General features: G+C 39.4%; 1 protein-coding gene across 2 annotated transcripts in view; it reads left to right on the top strand.

Annotated features, from left to right (window-relative positions):
- Wwp2 (WW domain containing E3 ubiquitin protein ligase 2) overlaps positions 1-23,955 on the top strand; it is a 131,466-nt gene that overhangs the window by 17,556 nt on the left and 89,955 nt on the right. For both annotated transcript variants that reach the window (XM_026404513.2, XM_026404514.2), the window contains 2 exons: positions 5,091-5,238; positions 5,563-5,684. In XM_026404513.2, the coding sequence (XP_026260298.1) occupies positions 5,091-5,238; positions 5,563-5,684 (270 nt within the window). The remainder of the gene's footprint in view (positions 1-5,090; positions 5,239-5,562; positions 5,685-23,955) is intronic.

Consider the following 23,955-nt stretch of genomic DNA (forward strand, 5'->3'; position numbering starts at 1 on the left):
CCTTTTCTTGTGGCTTGCCTATTCATATTCTTTGCCTATTTCTGATTGAGTTGTTGAGTGTGTGTGTGTGTGTGTGTGTGTGTGTGTGTGTGGTCTTGAAACATTTTAACTATTTTTCTGTTGTAGTCCTTTAAGTAGGGAAATGGGTTATAATGAACTGATAAGGTTTTGACCTTGGGTCTGCAGCCTTTACTAGCTTCCCTAATAATTAGCAGGCCTGGGCCAAAGCAGAAGCCTGATTATAGAATCTGGTGGCATTCCAAGGTCCCTATTTTGACACATAATGATTCCTCAATGTTTCTCTGTTGCCTTTACTTAAGGCAGATTTTCTTACAAGTGTGGAAAGAGTTAACTTGACTGGTGTGTCTCCTATATGTATTCAGTAGGGATTCCATAGTACCATCCAGGAAAACAGTGGAGAGACATGACAACGTAATTGACATTGGTGGTTCTTACTCCCATTTCATTGATCTAGCCAATATAGTACAATTGAGGGGCATTACTAAGTGGTTCCCTCTGTTTATCCCGGTTGCCTTGTGTTTCTCCATAGTGAATGTGAGCATAGAGTCTTAAGGTTCTTTTTAAAATGCATCAAGGCCCTTAAACATAAACCATCATTTTTTCTGATATTTAACTCAATTAAAAAATCATAGCATAATAAAGCAAAAACTGGCTACTTAGAACCTCTTGAGGAGAGGTAGTAGGCCAGATACTATCATGGTGCCTTTCTGATAGTATTTTTTCTTTTTACAGTGCTAGGGATTTGACCCAGGGCTTTGTGCATGCTAGGCAAGTGTTCTACCACTGAGCCATAGCCCCAATCTTCTAAGACCCTTTTGAGGGTATAAATTTTTGCAATTTTTTTTTGTATTTGTGGTAATGGGAATGAACTCCATACCTCAAGCATACTAGGCAGGTGCTCTCTCTACCACTGAGTACAACCTAAATGAAGATGTGAAGCTGGCATTTATATTTCATGAAACATTTAATAACCTTTCTACATAAGCTTGCTCAAATCTTGAGGCTTTTATTCTGACATATCTTTTGTGTATGTGTGTTTGTGTACTGGAGATTGAATCCAGGGGTGCTGTACCACTGAGGGATATCCCCAACCCTTTTAATTTTTTGTTTTCAGTCAAGATCTTGCTAAGTTGCAGATGCTTACCTTGAACTTGTGATCTTCCTGCCTCAGTCTCCCAGGTAGCTGAGATTACAGTCACGTACCACCATGCTTGGCTATTCTGGCATGTTTTGTAAGAACAAGAAGCATTCAAAACATAATCCCACCAATAACTATAAATTATAGAGGGTGAAAAAAGTATCTTTGTACAAGTGGGATTTGACAGACTCTATGCCAACCAAGGGCCAAACTTAGCATCTCCAGTGGGAGGATAACCTAATGTAAATAGGAGGTACCAAATGAAACCTGTGTAATGTCCTTGATACAGATGTCTACAGTGAGAGGCCGGGGTGTAGCTCAGTGATAGAACACTTGCTCTAAGCATGTGTAAGGTCCCAGATTCCATCCCTAGTTTACAAAATCAGCAAACAAAAAAAGTGTACACTGAGGAAAGGATCAGAAAAATGAAAATTTTGGCATATTCTATAAAACATCTAGTCAAGTTTTTAAAAATAATCAGGGGGGGTACAGGAATGGTAGCTCAGTGGTAGATTGCTTGTCTAGCATGTGTGAAGTCTTGAGTTCAATCCTGTCACAGGAAAAGAAGGGAGGGCATTGTAGATTTTAAAACATTAAGGAGACAACAGCCAAGTGTAATTCGTGTGTCTTGATTGGATCTTGGATTGGAAAAACCGGTTGTAAAACTGCTTGGAAGAATTGGGGGAAATTTGAATATGGTATGACTCTCATGACAGAAAGAGTGACTAAATTTTTTTTAGGTATGATAATGGTGTTGTGGTTAGGTGGGAGAATGTTCTTATTAGAGTTGGCATTCTGAATGTATTTAGGGCTGATCCAAGATAATGTCTATAACTTCCTTTCAAATAAAGTATGGATATATATATATATACCAACATACACATGGACATACATGCCATGTTTCTATAACCTGTCCAATAAGGGTAGCCTTTGAAGTCACAAAGAATCATTTACATTTTAATTAAAATTAAGTAAAATTTAAAATTCATAGCTGTCACACCAGTCATCTTTCAAGCTCTCGGTAGCTACATTCATGTCATGGAAGTGCATCAACTGGTGGAATGTTTCAGCCATCAGGGAACTTCTTTTGAATGGTGCTGACGCAGACCATACAGAATAGAACAAAAGCAAATGTGGCAAAATGGTAACAGTTGGGCAAGAGTAGCCAAATATTTATTCTATTCTTTCAATTTTTCTGTGGATTAGAAACTTCCAAATGAATCTCCTAAATACGACATGTGATCTCAGGGCCTGGACCAGAAAAACAAAAACTTTGTTTTTTGCTGTGATGGACATTGATAGGACAGTTGTAACAATTTTAATAAGGTCTGTAGAAGAATTAATGATATCATAAAAATGTTAAGTTTCCCAAATTTGGTCATCATTGTTCTATTAGTTATGTTAGAAAATGTTCTTGTTCTTAGCTGGGTGCGGTGGTACACACCTGTAATCCCAGCAGCTTGGGAGGCTGAGGCAGGAGGATCAATAGTTCAAAGCCAGCCTCAGCAAATTAGCAAGGCTCTAAGCAACTCATTGAGACCCTGTCTCTAAATAAAATACAAACAAAGGCTGGGGATGTGGCTCAGTGGTTAAACACCCCTGGGCTCAATCCTCAGTCCTCTCAAAAAAGAAAATGTCCTCTATAGTATTTAGGAGTAAAGGAATACTTCTACTACTTACAAAGTTTCAGGAAAAAATGTTTATGAGCAAAGTAAGGGAAAGGAGTTGTAAGGCACATATAGAAATAGTCAATATTGGTTAACTCTGAGTGATGGATTAGAGGAATTATTTGTATTTTTCCTGCAAATTTCTGTAAGTCTGAATTTATGTCAAAATCTTAAAAAACTTAGAGAAAAAAGGCTAGAGGATAGAAAAAGACACATCAGGATAGAGTTGAAAGATTTTGGATGAGTTATTTCACTTCCCTGAATCTCAGTTGGTTCAATTGGGAAATAAAGGGCTTGTTGATTTTAAAGAGATTGTCAGCCAGGCACAGTGGTGCATGCCTGCTAATCCCAGTGACTTGGGAGGCTGAGGCAGGAGGATCACAAGTTCAAGGCTGACTTCAGCAATTTAGTGAGGCCCTAAACAACTTAGTGAGAGCCTCTCTCAAAAACTAAAAAGGACTAGGGTTATAGTTCAGTGGCGGAGCCCCCTTGGGTTCAGTACCAAAAGCAAAACAAAAGATTATTTAGCTTTACAAATCCCCAGTAGCAAAACCAAACCAAAACAAAAAGATTATTTAACTCAAAATTACGAGACTCTAATTAATTAAACCATTGCTCTTTTTAAAAAAAATTTTTTGTAAAGGCACGCAGAGCTGATCTCTCACCACCAGGTGGCCTCAGCCAACCTTGGGCTATGAGTAATGTGCTGTGTGTTCTTACTCTGGGTCCTACTTCAGTGCTGCAAACCTGGATTCCTAGTCCCACCCCTTGTTGCTTCTGAATCTTGGCCACAGCTGGGCTTTGTTGTTGTTGTTGTTTGTTTGTTTGTTTCTTGTTCCTCCTTGCTGTTACTTTTAGATCTGGGAAAGAATTATAGCTAAAAACAACCTGGTGGTCCATCTGAACTTTTTAAAATTGTAGGTTTTTATGGGGACTGCCACCTCTCTAAAGGCTCTGGGAGAAAGATTTGCTAACGCTCCCCCCGGGGGAGTTCAGGCAAGGGTGATCTTGCCATCATGGGCGAGGAACATCATTGTGTCTTCTATTCTGGGGCACAGGATGGAAGGCTGTGACTGGGTTTCATCCTAGTGACCTGGAGCTCCCACCATGGGTCCTACTTGCTAGCAGACGTGTGCTCCTGGGAATAGCACTTGCTTGGCTTTGTGCTCTGGGAGTCTTTGGCTTGCTGGTACCAAGTGAACACCAGAAATGCTGCCACATGAAGGCTGTGAACACAAGAGGAAATGCAGATGGCCAAACAGCGCATGGAAAAAATTCAACCTCACTAGTAATTTTAGAACAGCAATAGGAACTGATAAGCAAAGTCTGGCAATGACACACAGTGTGGTGTGGAGTCAGACTGGCTGGATGTACATTCTGGCCCTTGCTCCATGCGTGTGTAGCCTAGGGCAGTGACCTTGCTTCTCAAGCCCATTTTCTCCTGGGTATAGTGGAGGCGATGATATATTCTCTGCTTCATGGGTTTGTTGTGAAGATTCAGTTAAACGATGTGTGCATACCAGAATGTCTGTAATAAGTGCTCATTAAATCTTAGCTATTATCTTCAAGTTATTATTCTTTAACGTGCATCATTTGCAAAGGGTCAAAAAAAATAGTACTTAGTGCTTGGCAGCAAAATGGATATGCTCACATAGCCCTGCTGAGAGGCTTCATGGTTTACCCCTTAGGAAAGATTTGAGCAGTTTTAAGAACTTTAAAAATTTTTTCATATCGTTTGGGGGATGCTCAGGGATACATGCAAATATATGCATTTTTGGTATCTTTTCCAGGGCAAAAAACTGAAAGCAATGTTTTCAACAATGAAGAAACATTTAATATATCCATAAAATGGGCTTATATTACAGCCATTTAAAATAGATTAGGGGCTATAAATGAGTGATAGAGCACCTGCCTAGTATGTGCAAGGCCCTGGTTTTTTTGATCCTCAGCACTGCAGAGGAAAAAAAAAAAGGTTTTGGAAAGAAAAGAATATTTAAAGAATTGGGGAAATAAAAGTCTGGAAGAATTACCAATGATAAATTGGTAATGATAATTATCTTAGTGGTTTCGGGTTAGGAGTGATTTTTTTTTTAGGCTTCATATTTTTTAGTATGCTCATATTTCTTTGAAAAGCTTATTTGGAATCGGAACAAAACAAAATTTAGTTTTTTAAAAAACAGCCATAAAGAGCCAGAACATCTGCCACAGGGGGGCATCTGGGAGCCCTCTGACTCACTTTGACTTTTTCTTCCTCTCCCGTCCAGTGGTGTCAGCAAAGCCCAAGGTGCACAATCGTCAACCTCGAATTAACTCCTACGTGGAAGTGGCGGTGGATGGACTCCCCAGCGAGACCAAGAAAACTGGCAAGCGCATTGGGAGCTCTGAGCTTCTCTGGAACGAGATCATCATTTTGTAAGAGAAAGTCGCTCGTTTTGGAAAGGGAAGCGTGAAGGTGCTCCAAGGGGTGCAGGGATTCCAGGTTCCTATGTAGCCTTAAGGCTCTTCTGCCCTTGGTCCCCAGAGTGCCTCTGTCCAGGTGTTTGTACCTCATCGAGCTCACAGTGTTCATTATTAGCTAGAGGGTTACAGGCTCATTGTTTGGGGGAAAGGGTGTGTGTGAGTGTCTTCCTCCTTTGTTCCCCCAAAATGTTAGCAGTATAGTTGGGTTGTTTTCTTCTAAGTTATGGGAGTGACTGAATTTGCTCAGATGTGATGAATCAGGTATTTGTTTTTCAGGAATGTCACAGCCCAGAGTCATTTAGATTTGAAGGTCTGGAGCTGCCATACCCTGAGAAATGAACTGCTAGGCACCGCCTCTGTCAACCTCTCCAATGTCCTGAAGAACAATGGAGGCAAAAGTACGTATGACACGGGTGACAGACGTGATTCATTTGTGGGCTGGGGAGGACATGGCAGGTAAACGTGGTGACACACTTCCCTCCAGGACCCAGGGGCTGCGGTGGTTCTGCCCCTTTGGATGCTGTCCATGGAGTTTTAGGAAGGCTGAGAGCTCCTTTCTCCTACTGGGGTTCAGCCTTCTCTGCCCAGGGCTTTTGGTCGTGGGATGCAGTGCCATGTCCCCTGATCCTTCCTGTGGAGACTCCTACCTCTGCTCCTCTTCTGACTTAGACGTGTGAGATGTTGAGTTAAACTGTCAAAAGCCTCCAGCCTAAATCATTGCTTTTCTCAGCTGAGCCCAGAACAGAACAAGGGAGCTGTGTGTGTGTGTGTGTGTGCGTGTGTGTGTGCGTGTGTGTGTGCACGCAGGCGCGTGCTAGCGTGCATGTATGTACATGTGTGGGTGTGTGTGTGTTCAGGACAGTGTTACATATGGTGTCCTGTGCTTAGTAGGTGCTCAGGAGATGGCTGAGATGTGCTGGCAGCTCCATCTTAATTATCGAAGGTGCCTCTGCTGCCTAGTCTTATAAATCCTCACGTCTGCTCCTTGCTGTTTGTGGTCATTGGCGTAACCCGCGCCTGTGACCGTTGGACCCTCCCTCATAAAGCCTCTATTCAGAGCAGTACCATATGTGGCAACTGAACGCCTCCGAAAGAAAGACTCCTTTTTCTCTTGATGTCTGCTGTCTAGAAAATATTTTCGGAAAGCAGATTCAGCCCAGGAGGGCTGTGGGGGTGGGGGTGTTGAGTTCCAGGGAGAGTATTGCCTTGATTCAAGAGTCTTTTCTTTCTGAGCCTGTCCTTTCTGCTGGGCCACTTGAGAGGCATTTGCACCTCCTCTGGTCTTTTCCTTTCTGCTGGGCATGTAGAAATATGGTGAACCTTCTCTGGTCTGAGAAATTGGCTAGGATCAGAGATGCGCCTCTGGTTTGCTCCTTCAGGGAGCCCCCCATGCTGCATCTTCTGAGTTGACCTTTACTTTCCCAGACCCTAGCCTGCTCTTTGTGATTTGATTATCAAGGAATTATCATTATTATGTTATTCGGAAATATACTTGTGAATATTCTCACATTAGGATGTAGCACTAGCACGATTGGTCTTTTCTTTCCTTTTTTTTGTTTGTCCAGTCAACATTCCTCAAAAAAAATTTTTTTTTTTTTTGTGGTGCTGGGGATCAAACCCAGGGCCTCATGCATACCTTAAGCATGGCAACTAGTGATAATTATTGTTAATATATATATTTGGGTGTATGTGTATGATACTAGGGATTTACCCTGGGGGAATTCTACCACTGAGCTATATTCCCAACCCTTTTAAACTTTTTTATTTTCAGATAGGGTCTTCCTAAGTTGCTGAGGCTGGCCTTGAACTTGCCATCCTCCTGTCTCAGCCTCCCGAAGTGATGGGATCACAAGTGTGCACTGCTGCACCCAGTTTATTGTGAATATTTTGATATGTATACCCTTTTGGGCTTTTTATTTCTTTGCATGAATGTGTATTTTTTTTGCATGAGTGTGTATTAGTATTTATGACATCAGAGAAGCAAAGCATTGAGATTATACACAAACTTATTGTATTGCAACATGCCTTTTCTCTTTCAAATGTATCCCTATTTATATTTACTATATTTATTTATTTAAAATTCTTTTTTTTTAAACTTTATTTTATTTATTTATATGTGGTGCTCAGGAGCGAACCCAGGGCCTTGCAAGTGCGAGGTGAGAGCTGTACTGCAGAGCCATAACCCCACCCCATGTATTGATTTTTAATTGTGATAAAATATCTCTTCTTAATCATTTTTAGTCTGCAGTTGGGTGGCATTAAGCACATTGACTCGATGTGTCACCATCACCACCATCCATTGCCAGAACTCTTTCTCACATTATAAAAAAACTGAAACTTTGCCTCCATTAAATAAACTTTGCTCCCCATTCTCTCTTTCCCTGGCCACCTCTATTCTACTAAAATTTCTATAAATTTTGTATTCTAGGTACCTCTTATAAGTGGTATTTTACAGTATTTTCTTTTTGTGACAGGCTTATTTTATCAGCTTAATGTCCTTGAGTCTTAATCACGTTGTGCCTAATATATCAAAATTCTCTCCTTTTAAGGCAAAATGATATTCCACTGTATGGCTATACAGCACTTTGTTTATCTGCCCATCTGTTGATGCGCACTTGTGTTGCTTTTGACTATTGTGAATAATGCTGTTGTGAACATTGCTGCAAATATCTCTTCAAGACCCTGCTTTCAATTATTGTGGCTACATACCAGAAGTGGAATTGCTGGATCTTGCCGTACTTCTCTTGTTGTGTTAATAATAGTATTACAGTGGTAGGGATTGAATCCAGGGCTTTGTGTGTGCTAGGAAGTACTCTACCACTGAAGTATATCCCTGGCCCTTGTTTTTAATTTTTTGAGGAACTCCTACATTGTTATTCATACCTATTGTATCATAAAAATATATCAGCATAGTTTTAATTATTTTTATAAAGCCCAGTTTTTGATGATTGCTTAGTAGTAGTCTGTCATATAGTTGTGAAAATACAAAGTTGAATGTCAGTAGTTTTTGATATTTATATCAAAATATTTATATAAACTTACAAGTTTATAAATCTTTGTGCTCATTGTTTAAGTTTACTTGGGATAAAATATTGAATATGGACTTGCCAGGTTTAAATAGTTTTCAGTGTTTTTGACCCATGTTGCCAGATTACCCTCCAGAAAGTTCTACCAACTTACCCTCTCATCAGCAGTGGTTGAAATTACTGGTTTCTATTCCACCCTGGCATGTGTTGAATTTTATTTATTTAAAAAAATCTTCTTTATGGCCTATTTGATAATTTGCCAGATTTGCCTCTGCTTCTTTTTGGTCAGAGTTTTTAAAATGATACACATTCAGACATTTTATCCTAGCTTCTTCAGCACATATTGAAAAAAGGACATTTTCTTATATAACTACCATACTGTTATCACACCTAGTGGTATTGACATGAATTCCTTATTTTATGTAATACCCAGTTACATTCAATCATTCTTTGTCTCAAAAACATCATTTTTGCCTTTTTCTTGACCCTGGGCTTAGACAAGCTCACTGACTGCATTTGGTTGTTAGTCTCTGAATCCCCTTCACTTCCACCCCTCTCTTATGCCAGGATTTGTTGAAGGATATTGAATGTTTTAAAAGTGTGTTTATTGCCCTATTAATGTCCTTTGCTCGTTTTTATATTCAAGTGTGCATTTTTCTCTCTTGGTTTTGAAAGAGGTCTTTATATATTAAGCCTATTATTCTTTGTCTTGGAATCTGTAAATTTTTTTCCCCCAGTTTTTCATTTGCATTTTAACTTTGAAGTATTTTTTTCTTTTTTCCATACAGATGTTTTAAACCTTATATTTTCATCATTATCTTTTATGCTTTGAAAGGTGTTCCCCATTCTGAGTTCAGCTAAATAGTTTTCTCTGTGATTTTATTCATTCACATTTAATTCTTCACCCAAACGAATTTAGTTTTTAGTATGGTGTGATGAGAGATCCCATTTGATTTCTTCCTTAATAGCTAACTATTTTTTAGCACTAATTATTAAATAATCCATCTATCACTCCCAATGATGTGGGTTTCTACTTTCAGCATATATATTGGGCCTGTTTAGAGACTTTCCATTTCATCCATTGTTTTGTTAGCCTTTCCAAATCATGCTCTACAAGATTATGTTTTAATATCTGACAGTTCAAGTTTCTCTCTCTCTCTCTTTTTTTCCCCTCAAATCTTCTTGCCTTTTTTCTTTATATGCATGACATTCTCACATTATTTAATTTGTTTTGGCATGTTCTCCCCTTTTCATACCTGCCTCCAATTCCTTGGGATTTTATTCGAATCCTTTCATTATATTATAAAGTTAATTTAATGGAGAATTTTCATACTGAACCTTTCTACTCAGGAACATAGAATGTTTCTAAATTCGTTCAAATAGATTTGAAGTTTATCTTTGTTTTGTTTACTTTTAGTGTTAAGAATTGAGTCCAGAGTCTTGTACATACTAGGCAAGTTCTTTCCCACTGAACTACATCCCCCAGCCCTATGTTCTGTTTTAATTTTGAGAAAGCTTTGGTATTATTTTCAGTGAGATCTTTTCTTGTTGGGTCTTCTGACTTAATATCGCTGCTAGGTGGCTATTAGTTTCTGCATTTTCTTGTTATTACTCTGCCAGTGGTATTGGCTAATACAAGTTTTCATAAATTTTCTTTGGAGCTTTCTCAGTAGACATTTATATGGGTCTGAGACTGATACTTTTACTTGTCCTTCATAATAATTATGCTTCTCTTTCTTGTTAGTTGCTTTGTATGTGACCTTGTGTTTTGGTGGTAACTGGAGCAATGCCTCTAGTCACTCATCTCTAAGTGGAAGATTGGGTGTCAGTAACCTTTTTACTTTATTAATTATTGCTTTTTTTTTCTTTTTTTAATCAGAGAGGGTGTTGAATTTTTATCAGGTGTCTTTTAAGGAACCATTCATTGGGGTGATTGCATGATTTTTCTTCTTTAATTTGCTATAGTAATTTCTTAATTTTTTAATCTTAATTTCTAACAGTCTTAGAATTTCTAGAACTTATCCAATTTCTCAAGGTAGATTATTCCTTGACATTTTTATTAGAATCATTTATTAAAATTTTATTTGGAGGTTTTCCACCTCCGTTTATCCCTGAGATTTCTCCATAGCTTTGCTCTATTTTTGTCAACCTTGGGCTCAAGGCTAAGCTAGTTTTATGAAATAAATTGAAGCACTTTCCAACTTCAGGGGCAGACTGCGTAGCCTGGGAGTTATCTGTTCCATGAGTGCAGGAAAGAGCTTGACTGGGAAACCAACGAGGTCTGGCATCTTCCTTGAAGTCATTCTTTGATGACTTTTTCAGTTTTTTTCCACCCATAATTATTGGTTTGTTCAACTTTCCTGATTCATCTTGAGTCAGTTTTGTTAATTCATTTTTTTTTCTGAGAAAATCGTTTCATGGGATTTTCAGATTTATTGGTGTATGGATTTTAAATAGCATTATCATTTTTTTCAAACTTGTATAATTTTTCTCACTTAAAATTTTTTTTTTTTTTTTTTGCCAATATTTTTCCTTGACTAGCTTGAACAGTTTTGTTTTAACTTTTGGTTTTCAATTTACTTTCCACAGAATACCTGCTTGGTTTTATATATTATATTTATTTATTATAGTCCAATATACTATATTTTCTAATATTAATTTCTGTTTTTAACTTAATATTAACTTTTTTCTATTATCTGCTCTAGATATTTTTACATTGTATTTATTCATTTATTCATTCATTCATTTATAGCTTTTCAACTTGAAAGCTTAGTACATTTGTTTTTTTATTTAATTTTATGTAGTGCTAGGGCAATGCGCAACCACTAAGCTAAACCTTTAGCCCTAATGCATTTATTTTTATCCTTTCTTGTTTAAATAATGAAAACAGTCTTGCTTTGAATTTGTCTTTTTTTTCCCTCTCTCTCTGGGTATTTAAATTTTTTTTAAAGTAAAGTACATAAATTTGAAGTTTCATAGCTCAACAAATATGTATACATATTCACATCTGTGTAATCTCTTTTTGTATCAAGATACAGAACTTTTCCTGCATTTCCAGGAAGTTTCTCATGTTTCTTGCATTCAATATCCCCTTCCCCAGCCCTGAGATAACCACTATTCTGACTTTTGTCACTACTGATTAGCTTTGCCTATTGAATTTCATATCAGTTTTCTTGTGCCTGTTGGCTCATCATTTCATATCCATGAATTTCATCCCTGTGTTTGCATGTATCACTAGTGCTGGTTTTTAAAATTTGGTTATACTATTGTTAATTTATGAATAGACCACAATTCACTTACCCATTCTTGCACTGGTAGACCTTGGGTTGTTTCTAGTTCTTGGCCTTTATGAACAAAATTGCCGGGTACATTCTTATACACATACTTGGAGGTGTCTTAGTCCTGCATCTCTATTGGGTATGTGTGTATATATATATATATATATATATATATATATATATATATATATATATAATTTATTCAGGAGCTTCTCCTGCATCTCTATTGGGTATGTATATATATATATATATATATATATATAATTTATTCAGGAGCTTCGGCTCATAAGGTGCATATGTGTTTAGCATTAGTAGTTTCCATTAGTGTTCTATTGTACAAATTTGTTATCCCATAAATTTTGCTATATTCTCCTTGCTGTTTGTAATTACTGTTGTGATTTTCTCTTCCAGCCCAGGGTTATTTAGGAGAATGTTTTCCAGTGGTTATGTTGTTTGTGATATTGGTTGCAGCTGTTGCTGCCTCTGCCCTTACTGGCACTAGCTGTAGCACACTGTATGTGTGGTTGGGTTGGGCAGTAGGCACATCAGATTAGAATCTGATGGAAAATGTAGATTGTAATAGGGCAGTGGGCTGCTTTTTCTTAGAAAAACAAATCTAGAATGACAGTAGCATAGCCTGTGTATATAATATTCTGATCATGTTTCATAAAGCCTTCTGTTTAAAGCAAGGCTATTTCTAGATATATGATTATGTTGCATAGAGAAGTGGTTAATAACATGTAAACTCTGGAGCCAGACTTCCTGGATTTGAATATTGATTCCATCAGCCTTGTGACATTGGACAGTTATTTAACCTCTGTGCTCTTGTTTCCTTATCTGTAAAATGTTTTGAGATTAAACGAGCTAATAACAGTACATGGCACATGTAAGATATTGTAAGAAGTAGTAGTATTACTACTACTACTACTACTACTACTACTACTACTACTACTACTAGTAATAGTAGCATCAGCTATCTCCTCTGATATATTTCTTCCCAAAGATTGAAAGGTTTGAGTCCCAGATATGGACAGCAGAGTCCCTGATTTCTGCCTGGTGTCGACCTTCTTGCTTAAATGGGAGGCAGTCCTGAATTGGTTCTAAGAGAGAATTCCAAGATTGGACAAATGCAAAAGCTTTGGTGAACATAGAGCACGGAGGCTGTCATTGACTCAGGACATTTCAGCACCATAGACCATAGTCTTGGTTCCTTGCTCTGTCTGGAGCTGTGAGGCCGGAAATGCTTCTAGAGTGGTATCCAAGTATGAATACAGTTATGTAGGGTAAGTGGGTCACAGTATGTTAGGAACTTCTCACTGTGGCCTGGTCTTTCTGAAATAGCTTTTTTAAAGGAAAGAACGTAATGGGCAATGGTTGACCTAACTGGCACTCTTCTGTTCCATGAACATAATTTGTTCTTTCATTTGCTCCCTTGTTTCCTCTGGGTGGACTTGCAAGTTGACTGGGAAACTCAGCTGGCCTTTCATGCCTTCCCTTGGCAGAGGGAGGCGGTGATGGAGGGTTTTGCTGCAGTCTGGCAGTTGTGTCTGTTCAGCTGTGGCTGGGTTTCTGCAGGAACATTGACCTGGCTAGATTGTGGAGAGGACTAGACCAAAAAGTACTGGTTAGGTTCCTCGGGATAGCTATGGACACCTCTTTGTAGCAGCCAGTTTTTGAGGTTGCATATTGATTGTTAAAACCTTTTTTTTTTTTAAAGGGGAAGTTTTAAGCTGTATCTTCATTACTTGGCTTTACAAGTTATCAGTATGGTTCCTGTTTGCTTGCTTTCTGGGTGATTTTGATTTCTTTCTGAACTGGTGGCCCATAGAGTCCAAGATTCTATGTTGTTCCCGGTAGTTCCCCTCTCCTGCAGCTGGCCTGCCTGTCAGTACAGACTATAGCACTACCAGATTCTGTTCCTTTTAGGAGGGAAATATAGCTAGAATAGATTTAAAAAAAAAAACAAAAAACTTCTTTAAGATAATTTCAAATTCAGAGAAAAATTATAACAATAAAGAACTGCTTTCTACCCTGCAACCAATTGTTAATATTTTGATACAGTTGCTTTCACATTGTTTCCATCTGTACATACCTGTAATTGTTTTATGAATCGTTTTTTAGTATAAATTACAAATCTTGTGGTTCTTCCTCCCTAAATACATAAATATCTATTTTTGAAGGAGGATAGTCCCTGCTCTTATATAGCAAAATAGAATTAACCAAATCAAGAAATTTAACATTTTTTTACAGTGGTGTAAACTAATTCAGATTTTCTGATTGTCCCGACAATGCACTTTAAGTGAGTTCTCCCTGTTCCAGTCCAGGATCACTTGCAAGGTATGCAGGCCAATTTGTTATCATGTTTCAAATCTGGGTTAGTCTCTCAGACTGTCTTTCATGACTTTGTCATTGTTGAAAAGTATAGGTCATTTTGTACAATCCCCTCAATTTGGGAGTGCAAGATTATGTATTTTCCATAGAAACACTCAGAAGGGATATTATCTGTCTCAGTGCATCATATCAAGACGCACATGACTCAGATGACATTAACTTTAATCATTTGGTTGAGGTGTCAGATTTCTCCAATACACAATTACTCTTTTTCCTTTGTAATTAAAAAGTAATTTATGAGGAGATACTTTGAAACTATGTTCCACTAGGTTTTGCATTCAATAATGATTTTACTGTGATGGTGGCAGATTCTTTTGTTTCTTTGTTCTAGCTTCATCATTCCTTTTGTCCTCACTAGTTGGCACAGTACTGCAAGGAAGAGTTTTTCCTCTTCCTTGGAACTTGAACATAGGTGTGTGTTGTCAGGCTCAAGTCATGGATTCTTATTTTATTCAGAGGAATATGATTTATAAATGCCTTTGGTTTATTGCTAATATTATTCCTTGCACCATCTCTTGAAGAGGATAGAGAGGAACGTCTTTATTCTTTTCAGGGATGGATATCTCTTTGAGCTCACTCCTATATCTTTTGAGGTGTCTCCATCGTATGTGTGTGTGTGTGTGTGTGTATGTGAGAGAGAGAGAGAGAGAGAGAGAGAGAGAGAGAGAGAGAGAGGGGAAGGAATTGAACCCAGGGGTGAACCAAGCACTGCGCCACATCTCCAGCCCTTTTAATTTTTTATTTTTGGACAGGGTCTCACTAAATTGCTTAGAGCTTGCTAAATTGCTAAGGCTGGCTTTGATCTTTTGATCCTCCTGCCTTAGCTTCCTGAATCCCTGGGATTATAAGTGTGTGCCACCGTGTCTGGCTGCATCATATGTTTTTGTTCAATTGTAAGCCACTACAGACAGGACTTGCTGTATGGCAAAGGTAGTACTAAAAATTAGAGGAAAAAAAGCATAGGAATGGCACTGGGTTCGTCAGCTAACCTAGTGGTTTGCAAAGTGTGGTCCTGGGACCAGCGGAAAGTGCATCTCCTGGAAGAAATTTAAATTCTCAGGCCTATTCCAGACCATAGATTCAGGAACTGGGGGTGAGGCCCAGCAAGCTGTGTTTTAGCTATCATTCCAGGAGATTGGGATGAGCTCAAGTTGAAGAATCGCTATGCTAACCAGTTGAGAAAAAATAAAGTCAGATACCTTCCTTATATCAACATGTGTCATGGGGTCTTGGGGCTCTTGTTATTCAGGTGTTTGTTTGGTGACCAGAGACTTAATCCTGTCCTCAGCAATTCAGACAACTTGCTGAGAACAGTACTCACACTGTCTTAAATCCTGAGCCATGGAGCAACTGGAAATGCAGCTTCCTCTAATGCAGCATCTTGCCTCTCCTCCTTGTTATTTAGTTGTTTAAGCATTTAATTCTTGAATAAATCTGGAGTTCATTTTGGGATAGGGATCTAATTGTGTTTTTCCTTAGTGGGCTTTACACATTCTTATTGTTTTCATTGGAGGGAGAGTTCACAGCAGGTGGGATGTTTAAGAACATTTTTGGCTCTTTCTGATGGGCTTTGTTTATTTAATTATTATTTTTTGAGATACTGGAGATTGAATGCAGGTTGCTGTACCACTGAGCTATAGCCCTATCCCATTTTATTTTTTTATTTTGAGACAGGGTCTCGCTAAGTTGCTCAGGTTGGCCTCCAAACGTGGAATCCTCCTGTCTTAGCCTCCTGACTAGCTGGCATTAAAGGTGTGTGGACCAAGTCGGCTCTGATAGACTGTATATTACGCATGTGTGCATGTACACACACACACGTGCGCACATCATAAGTACTCACAAATATACAAGTCTCTTTCTTTTACATATTAAACACCAAACCTTCCAGTTCCAATTCATACTCACAGGCTTCCCCCCGTCCTGTTTGAGAGCCTTGGCTGTCAGCACCGTCTGTATGTACTCAAATCTACCACGCACAGAAGGCCTTTGAGAGTCGTTGCACCCATACCATGGAGAAAAATGAAGTAGGCTTCGAATGGCTCCCCTCTGTGCCCTCAGTGTTCTATGTATGGCTCTTTTCTTTCCCCCATGTGTGTCTCCCAGATTGAAAAAAAGAAAGAAAACAGTTCCATATTTATTTAAAAATCTTATAAGCAGAGGCTTGTTACGGCACTTTACCTTCCGAGAACAGACGAGCTAGTCAGGAGCAGCGGCCTCCGCCCAGACTCCTCTGCGAGGATGGAGTGTTCTGGTGGGTGGGCCGCGGGGCCTGAGAGCCCGCCTGACACAGTGCATGCCTTTATTTTAAAGTAAACACAGTACTGTTTTTCTGCCTTTTCAACTAAAGGAGAAATAAAACTACTGAACCTTGGAACTTGATTCAGAGGGAGAAGAGAGAAACATTTTTAAAAATTTTCATTCAGTTAAAAATGACTTCAAATTTCAATTTGAAAAATTGTTCATTTCTTAAACTGAGGGTGGTAGATTTGAGGGAATGAGTAACTATATACAGGGAGGTCAAGGGACAGAGGAGAAAGGCAGTGTGATTCTGTAAGCTGGTAGGGAGGTCATTTAGGACATAACTACAGACCACAGTGCCTTGAGTAGGCTGTGTGGTAGAAATGGCTAAACCAATCCTGCATAGCCAGTTAGTTATTTTTATGAACCTGGTAAGCCACTGCGACCAACTATTTCAAACTCATGAAATACTCACAATATTAGATTCTGAGAGTTGCTTTCTTGTTCCCGAAACTGAAGATTGTTAGTATTTTTTTCTGATCATAAAAGGAATATAAAATTTGGTCATGTGTGTTTTACTACAATTTAAATAAAAAGCAGGAGAAATATAAAAAGTAAAAAGTAATACATCTAAAATTAAAAATATGATTGGTATTTTTTATTATTTCATGCTTATTATAAAAAAGGAAACGAAAATATTTTGAGCGCTTAGTGTGTATCAGACATTGTTTTGAATTTCCTCCCTCTGTGTATTTGTTTGTGTAAAAATTTGTATATACATACACATGCAGGTTCTCCTTGATTTATGGAATTATGTCTGGATAAATCCATCGTTCAGTTGAAAATATCATAAATTGAAAATGCATTTAATTCTAAGCAGTATACTGATATGTCGTTCCCCTTGTGATCTGGTGGCTGACTGGCAGCTGTGGTTCTCATTCCTGCCCAAGATCTTGAAAGAAGATTGGACCACATGTCACTAGCCTAGGAAAAGATCCCAATTCAAAATTTAAAATATGATTTCTACTGCATATGTATCACTCTCCCACCGCAGTAAAGTTGAAAAGTCCCAGTCTGAGGTAACATAAATTGGGGACTGTCTGAACATGTACTCATTTAATGTCCTCCATACTGTGAGGGAGATCTGTTGCTATCCCCCTTGTTGAGGAAACAGAACGGTTAGATAGCTTGCCTGGGACCATGCTGTTGGGTTGCAGAGCTGGGATTTAACTAGGGCCTCCTAATGCCAGAGCCGTGCCCAGAACCTCTATACATGCTGCCTTCCAGTGAAGGGGAAGTTAAAATAACCTGAAATTCAGTCTTACACTGCCTTCCAGTGAAGGGGAAGTTAAAATAACCTGAAATTCAGTCTTACACCTATTCATAATTTGTTAAAGATTTGTTAAGATTATTTTTTTCATATAATCATGTTGGTGTATATGTATGCCCCCCAATACCCAAAGGGAACTTGTTATACATATTGCTTTGTAACTTTTTCCTACCCTGTTTCCACATCGTGGAAATGAGATCATTTTTTTTTTTTTTTTTTTTTAGTTGTAGATGGACATAATACCTTTGTTTTATTTTTTATGGTGCTGAGGTTGAACTGAGTGCCTCACATGTGACAGGAAAATGCGCTACTACTGAGCTACAACCCCAGCCCCTAGGTCTTTTTTTTTAGTTGTCAATGGACCTTTATTTTATTTATTGATACATGGTGCTGAGAATTGAACCCAGTGTCTCACACATGCCAGGAAAGCACCCTGCCACTAAACCACAATCTCAACCCCCTAGATCATTTTTAATGCTGCAATAATAGAGTTTTTGTTTTTGTAAGAATGTACCCACAGTTTAACCACAGCCTTTTCTACTTATTTATTATTCTAAGCAGCACTTTTTGTTGAATTCTTGTAAAGATACCTTTGTGCTTCTGTTCTTTTTCTTTTTTATAATATTTATTTTTTAGTTGTAGTTTGACACAATACCTTTATTTTATTTATTTATTTTTATGTAGTGCTGGGGATCGAACCTAGGGCCTCACATGTGCTAAGAGAGTGCTCTACTGCTGAACCACAACCCAGCCCCTGTCCTTTTCTTAGGGCAAATTCCTAGGCAGGCAGCTTCCAGGTCAGAGGGCAGGTGTGTTTCCAGGTTATTAGTGTCTGCTTTGAAGTCTAGACTAGTTTTCATGCTCACTATGAGTGTGCCTGTTACTTCAGTGACACTGAGAACTGTCAGTCTTTTTTACCTTCTGCCATTCTGTTAGGTGAAAGCAATTTTCTTTCGTTGTTTTAATTTGCATTTCTTTAAATTTCTTCTCTTGTTAAAAAAAATAAAAATTAAATTTTTTCCCATATTTTTGGGTACATTTTATTATCCATAATAATGGGATTTGTTGTTACATACTTGTGTATACCATGATACAACAATATAATTTGGTTAGGATTGTTCCCCAGTATTTCCCTTTTCCCTCTTCTTCTTCCCTCTGGTCTCTTTACTGGTCTTCTTTTGATTTTCATGAGATGACCCTCACCTTTCTTTTCCTTTTTCTTCTCTAGCTTCCACATATGAAATGGAACATATGACCCTTGACTTTCTGAGTTTGGCTTATTTGGTTTAACAATGCTCTCAAGTTCATCTATTTTCCTGCAAATGATATAATTCTTCTTTTTTATTATTATTAGTTGTTCAAAACATTACAAAGCTCTTGACATATCATATTTCATACATTTGATTCAAGTGGGTTATGAACTCCCATTTTTACCCCGTATACAGATTGCAGGATCACATCGGTTACACATCCACGTTTTTACATACTGCCATACTAGGATATAATTATTCTTTATGGCTGAATAAAACTGCATTGTATACATATACCACATTTAAAAAAATCTCTTCATACATTGACACCTAGGCTGGTTGTACAATTTGGCTATTGTGATTTGAGCTGCTGTAACCATGGGCAGACATGTATTGCTGTCGTGTGATGACCTAAACTGTTTAGGACAAGTACCGAGGAGTGGTATAGATGGGTCATGTGGTGGTTCCCTTCCTAGTCTTGTCTTTTTTTTTTTTTTTTTTTTTTGGTACCAGGGCTTGAACCCAGGGGCCCTTACCCACTGAGCCACATCCCAGCCCTTTTTTTATATTTTGTTAGAGATAGGGTCTTGTTGAATTGCTTAGGGCCTCTATAAGTTGCTGAGGCTGTCTTTGAACTCACGATCTTCCTACCTCAGTCTCCCAAGTTGTTGGCATTACAGGTGTGTGCCTCCGTGCCCGGCTTCCATTCCTAGTCTTTTGAGGAGCCTCTATAGTGATTTCCATAGTGGTTGTACTAATTTACAGTCCCACTAACAGTGTGAAAGTGTTTATTTTTCCTTGTCAGTATTTATTATTGTCTGTTTTGTTGATGGCTCCAGTTAGTTTTTTGTCATTGGGGCTGTGTTACAATTGCTTGTACAGCGGTGACCTCCATGTTGCTAAACCCAGTGGTCAATTCTCGTGCTCAACTTACTTGTTTTACAGATAAATACAACTAATCAATTCCTCCTCATTGACATACTTTTTTTTTCTCTTGATTTTCAGGATGCTACACTCTACTGGTTTTCTGTCTGTCTTTCTGGTCAATCTCACTCAGTATCCTTTGCTGAATTTCCTTTTTGCACATCTTGAAACACCACGATGTTCCAAGCTGGCTTAGTTCTCTGTCCTCTTAACCTACATGCCTCAATTTAAGCCATGGCTTTAAATTCAATATGGGTGCCTCTGATTCTTAGCCTGAGCCTCTCTTCTGGGAGCCCAGGACAGTTTTTATGTTTGATTAGTACCCTGAAATTAACATGTTAAAATCTGGGCCACCCTTTCTACACAGCTTAGGCTAAAATCCTTGGTGTCTTCCTTGATGTCACTTTCTGCTATAAAGGAGCCAATCCTTGAGGATGTATTCTGGGATTGGATCATTTCTCACTCTGACTGCTGTATTGCCCATGTCCAAGACACCATCACCTCTCCTCTGTCACTGCAGAGGTCTCTTGACAGGCCTCCCCATCTCCGCCTTTGTCTCTTGACAGAGTGGTTGTGAAGCCAGCAACCAGAATGATCCGAACCGCAATTCACATGACGTCACTTCTCCAGTACTTCCCTTTCTCACTCTGAGTGACAGTTGCAGTCCTTCCTTCACAGGCTAACAGGCCCTCCCTGATTGTCCTGCTGCCTCCTCTGCCTTCTTCTTGCTGGCCACTGGCCTCTCTTACCTCAGGGCCTTTGACTGGCCTTACTGCCTTCCTGAAGCACTTCCCTTGCATCCTTATGGCTTGCTCCCTCACTCTCAGTGACAGTCTACTCACATGACATCTCATCAAGGCCTTCATCACCCTGCTTTTTTTTTTTTTCTCTTTCTCTCTCTCTCTCTCTTTTTTTTTTTTCTTTCTGTACTGCTAGGCCTTGAAACTGAGGCCTCACATATGCAAACACATGTTCTTCCATTGAGCTGTACCCGCAACCCCAATCACACTGGTTTTTGAAAAAGTATACAACTCAGTGAGTTGTGAAACTAACACCTGTGAACTTTTCTATCTTCAAAAAAGAGGCCCTGTCCCCATTTCCAGCTAATTCTCATTCCCGTTCCCTACTACTCTACAGATCTGCCTTTTCTGGACATTTCCTACAAATGGAATCATGTATATGGTTGAATTGTGATATATATGACCTTGACCCCACTCTGTCTTAACCGTGGCTACCCCTCTTCAACATTCCCTTTTTCCTTGTCCTGCTTTATTTTCATTTTAGCAGTTACCTCCATGTAATAAATATTTGCTCATTTTTTTCATTTATTATATTCTACAATCAGAACATTAGCTCCTTGGATGGGGGGCTTGTATTTTGTGAATTTGTTCATTCTTGTGTGCTACTTCGCTTGGCTTTAGTGCACATGCGTGTGCACACGCGCACAGCATGTGTATACCTGAGGCTAGTTGGAAGATGGACTTGCTTCTCTGGCAAGCCAGAATGAATGTCTTTTCTTGTGACTGAGGTCTTTGTGGCCATGTCTAACTCACCCTGGAGGCAGAGAGCGGGACAGGGGAGTGTTGTGTGCCCACTCTGGGGAGTGTGGGCTAAATCCAGCCCTGGACCCCAAATGTAAGCCTTTGCTTCATTTTGCCCCCATCTGCATGCGTTTATATCAGACTACTGTTCTCTTGACCGGTACCAGATGCCAGGCTCTGGGATTTAAGCTTGTCATTAATGGTCTCTGAAAAGCCCTCTGTGTATTGTTGCCTGTCATCCTGCACCTCAGGCAGATAAGCCCAGGTGGGAACCTCAAAGAGTTCCTGAGGAAGCCAAAAGCAGTCCCCAGACCTGGGCCTGCACCCCCCCCCCCAACTTCTCAAAGTTACAGACCAGGTCCATTTTTTTTCGTGGCTTTGGTGTCAACCTAGAGCTGTTAGAAAGAAAGGTCCTTTTAGCTAGGAGTCTCAAAAAGTAAACACACAGGCCCTGAAACGAATGTTCAAACAAACCCGGCTGAGAGGCTGCTTTGTGAAGCCTCATTTGAGGAAAGAAGAAAAGCTTTCTGTTAGGAATGCCTTCCCCTGGACAGCCAGGCTTGGATGCCACCTCTAGAGTGTCCTGAGAGGGTGTTGGCGCTGAAGCCTCTGAGAGTCCTGTGAGGGTGTTGGCTCTGAAGTCAGTCAGCCTCAAGGGAACACATATTTGACAAAGGGCAATTTCACCCCCCATAGGCTGAATGCTGCCTCTTCCTCTTCCTATAGATAATGTTGGGACCTTTTCTATTTTCCCTAGTAGGTGGTCAAGACATCCTCTCCTTTTTTTTCTTCCTTCTTAGACTTAAGAAGTTCTCAGTGTTGGGTCAGGGTGTTGTGTGAGAGGAAATTTCCTTTATCCCTGCAGAACATGTTCTTAGGATTGTGAGTCCTGCCTGGTGAGGGAAGGGCCTGAGGTCTGTCAGCACTCACAGGTAACTCTCCATGTGCGAGCCAGGTGCTAGTGTTGAAGCTGTGGACGAAGCAGAGGACACCACTGTCCTCTTGGAATTAAGAGTCCAGAGAGGAAGCAGACTAATAGCGCAGGCAGATCCATCTGGGCAGATGGGGGAGAAAGTACTGAGTCCTCTGGGAACCATCCCAGGGACTTCCCCTAGCCTGGGGGAGGAGTGTGCATCAGGGAAGGCTTTCCAGAGGAAGTGACACCAGAAGGGTGAGAAGAAATTGCCCCAGGGAACAAGAGAAAGCCTTCCAGGCTGAAGGACAGGGTGTGGGAAGCTTTGAGGTGGGAATGAGCAGAGAAGGCTGGAGGGCCAGGCAGGGTGAGTGAGAGAGCCTCAAGACAGTGACCAAATATGGCAGGGAATAGGGCAGGCACCAGATCTGGGGAAACTGAATGCAAGCCACATATGTAACTTAAAATTTGCTAGCAGCCACATTAAAAAAAAGTAAAACAAAAGCACTTATACACACACACACACACACACACATCATATATTACTAATTTTATTAATATATCTTACTTAGTTCCATATATACAAAATGTTATCCTTTTAACATATAATCAAAATTTTAAAACTTTCACTGAGGTATTTTAGTTTTGGGGGAGATATCAGATCTTTGAAATCTGATTTGTTTTTTACACTCACACCACATCTCAATCCAGAGTAGCCACCTTTCAAATGCTCAGTAGCCTCATGTGGCTGGTAGTCTCCAGGTGGGACTGTGCAGGCCTAGAGGTTAAGTCAACGAAGGAAGACTTGGGAAACTTCTAACTGTGGTGATTGTTGAGGTAGGACTGTACTGTTTGTTCAGTCATAGAAATGTTTTCTGTTCTTCTTGGGCCTGCCTCATGGAGGACCAGGCTTTCTCATGAGGCATGTAGCTAGCCTTCAGGTTCTAAACTGACAAATGATACAGGCATGAAAAATGTCCTTGAATTGGTGGTAGGAAAATGAGTCTGTTGCCTGGATATGAGCTGTTTCCTTCCCTTGGACAAAAAAATAACACTGAGATATTTTCTCTGGTGTTTAGGCCTCTGCTCTATGCCCAGAGAGCTGTTCCCTCCAGATTGTCCATTCCAGTCTCCCTAGATTCTCCCCAGAGGTGGTGGGAAGGTAGAAACAGCTGGAATAGTATAAAGATCAAACCTTGTTTATCTCCATGAAGTGTTTGAATTTTTTTTTATCTTTTTCAATCTAGCAATTGGAGTAATTTTCATAGAATAGGAGAATTACTTTGATAACAGAGGGAAGGGGATCTTGGACCAGAATGAGAGTCCACAGTTAGGTACTGTAGGGATTTTCACTTCAGTGCGAAGCCTGGCCTGGGAGCTGCTATTCATCAAATACAGGCTGGTAAGGCATAGTTTCTTGGAATGTGATATGTGTCTTCTTTCCCTCCCTCCCCTTCCTTCCTTCTCTCTCTTAATTAATGTTTGTTTATGTATGTAAACGCACATTATCATGTATTATATGAATTCATTCTCTTGGAGGAGTGCACACTACAGGAATGGCTAAATGAGCCTTGAACACTCACTGTCTTGGTCCCCAAACTCGCCTCAGCCAATAGATTGCATTAACATTTTTAGAAGATTCATAGACTACATCAAGTGAAGAATCAGGGGTAGAACATTTTTGTCTTGGATGACCTCAATTTCACAGATAGATTTTTTTTTGTTTTTTTTTGGTACTAGGGGATTAAACCCATGGTATTTAACCACTGAGCCATATC

The sequence above is a fragment of the Urocitellus parryii genome, chromosome 15 (genome assembly GCF_045843805.1).
Source record: "Urocitellus parryii isolate mUroPar1 chromosome 15, mUroPar1.hap1, whole genome shotgun sequence".
Lineage (NCBI taxonomy): Eukaryota > Metazoa > Chordata > Mammalia > Rodentia > Sciuridae > Urocitellus > Urocitellus parryii.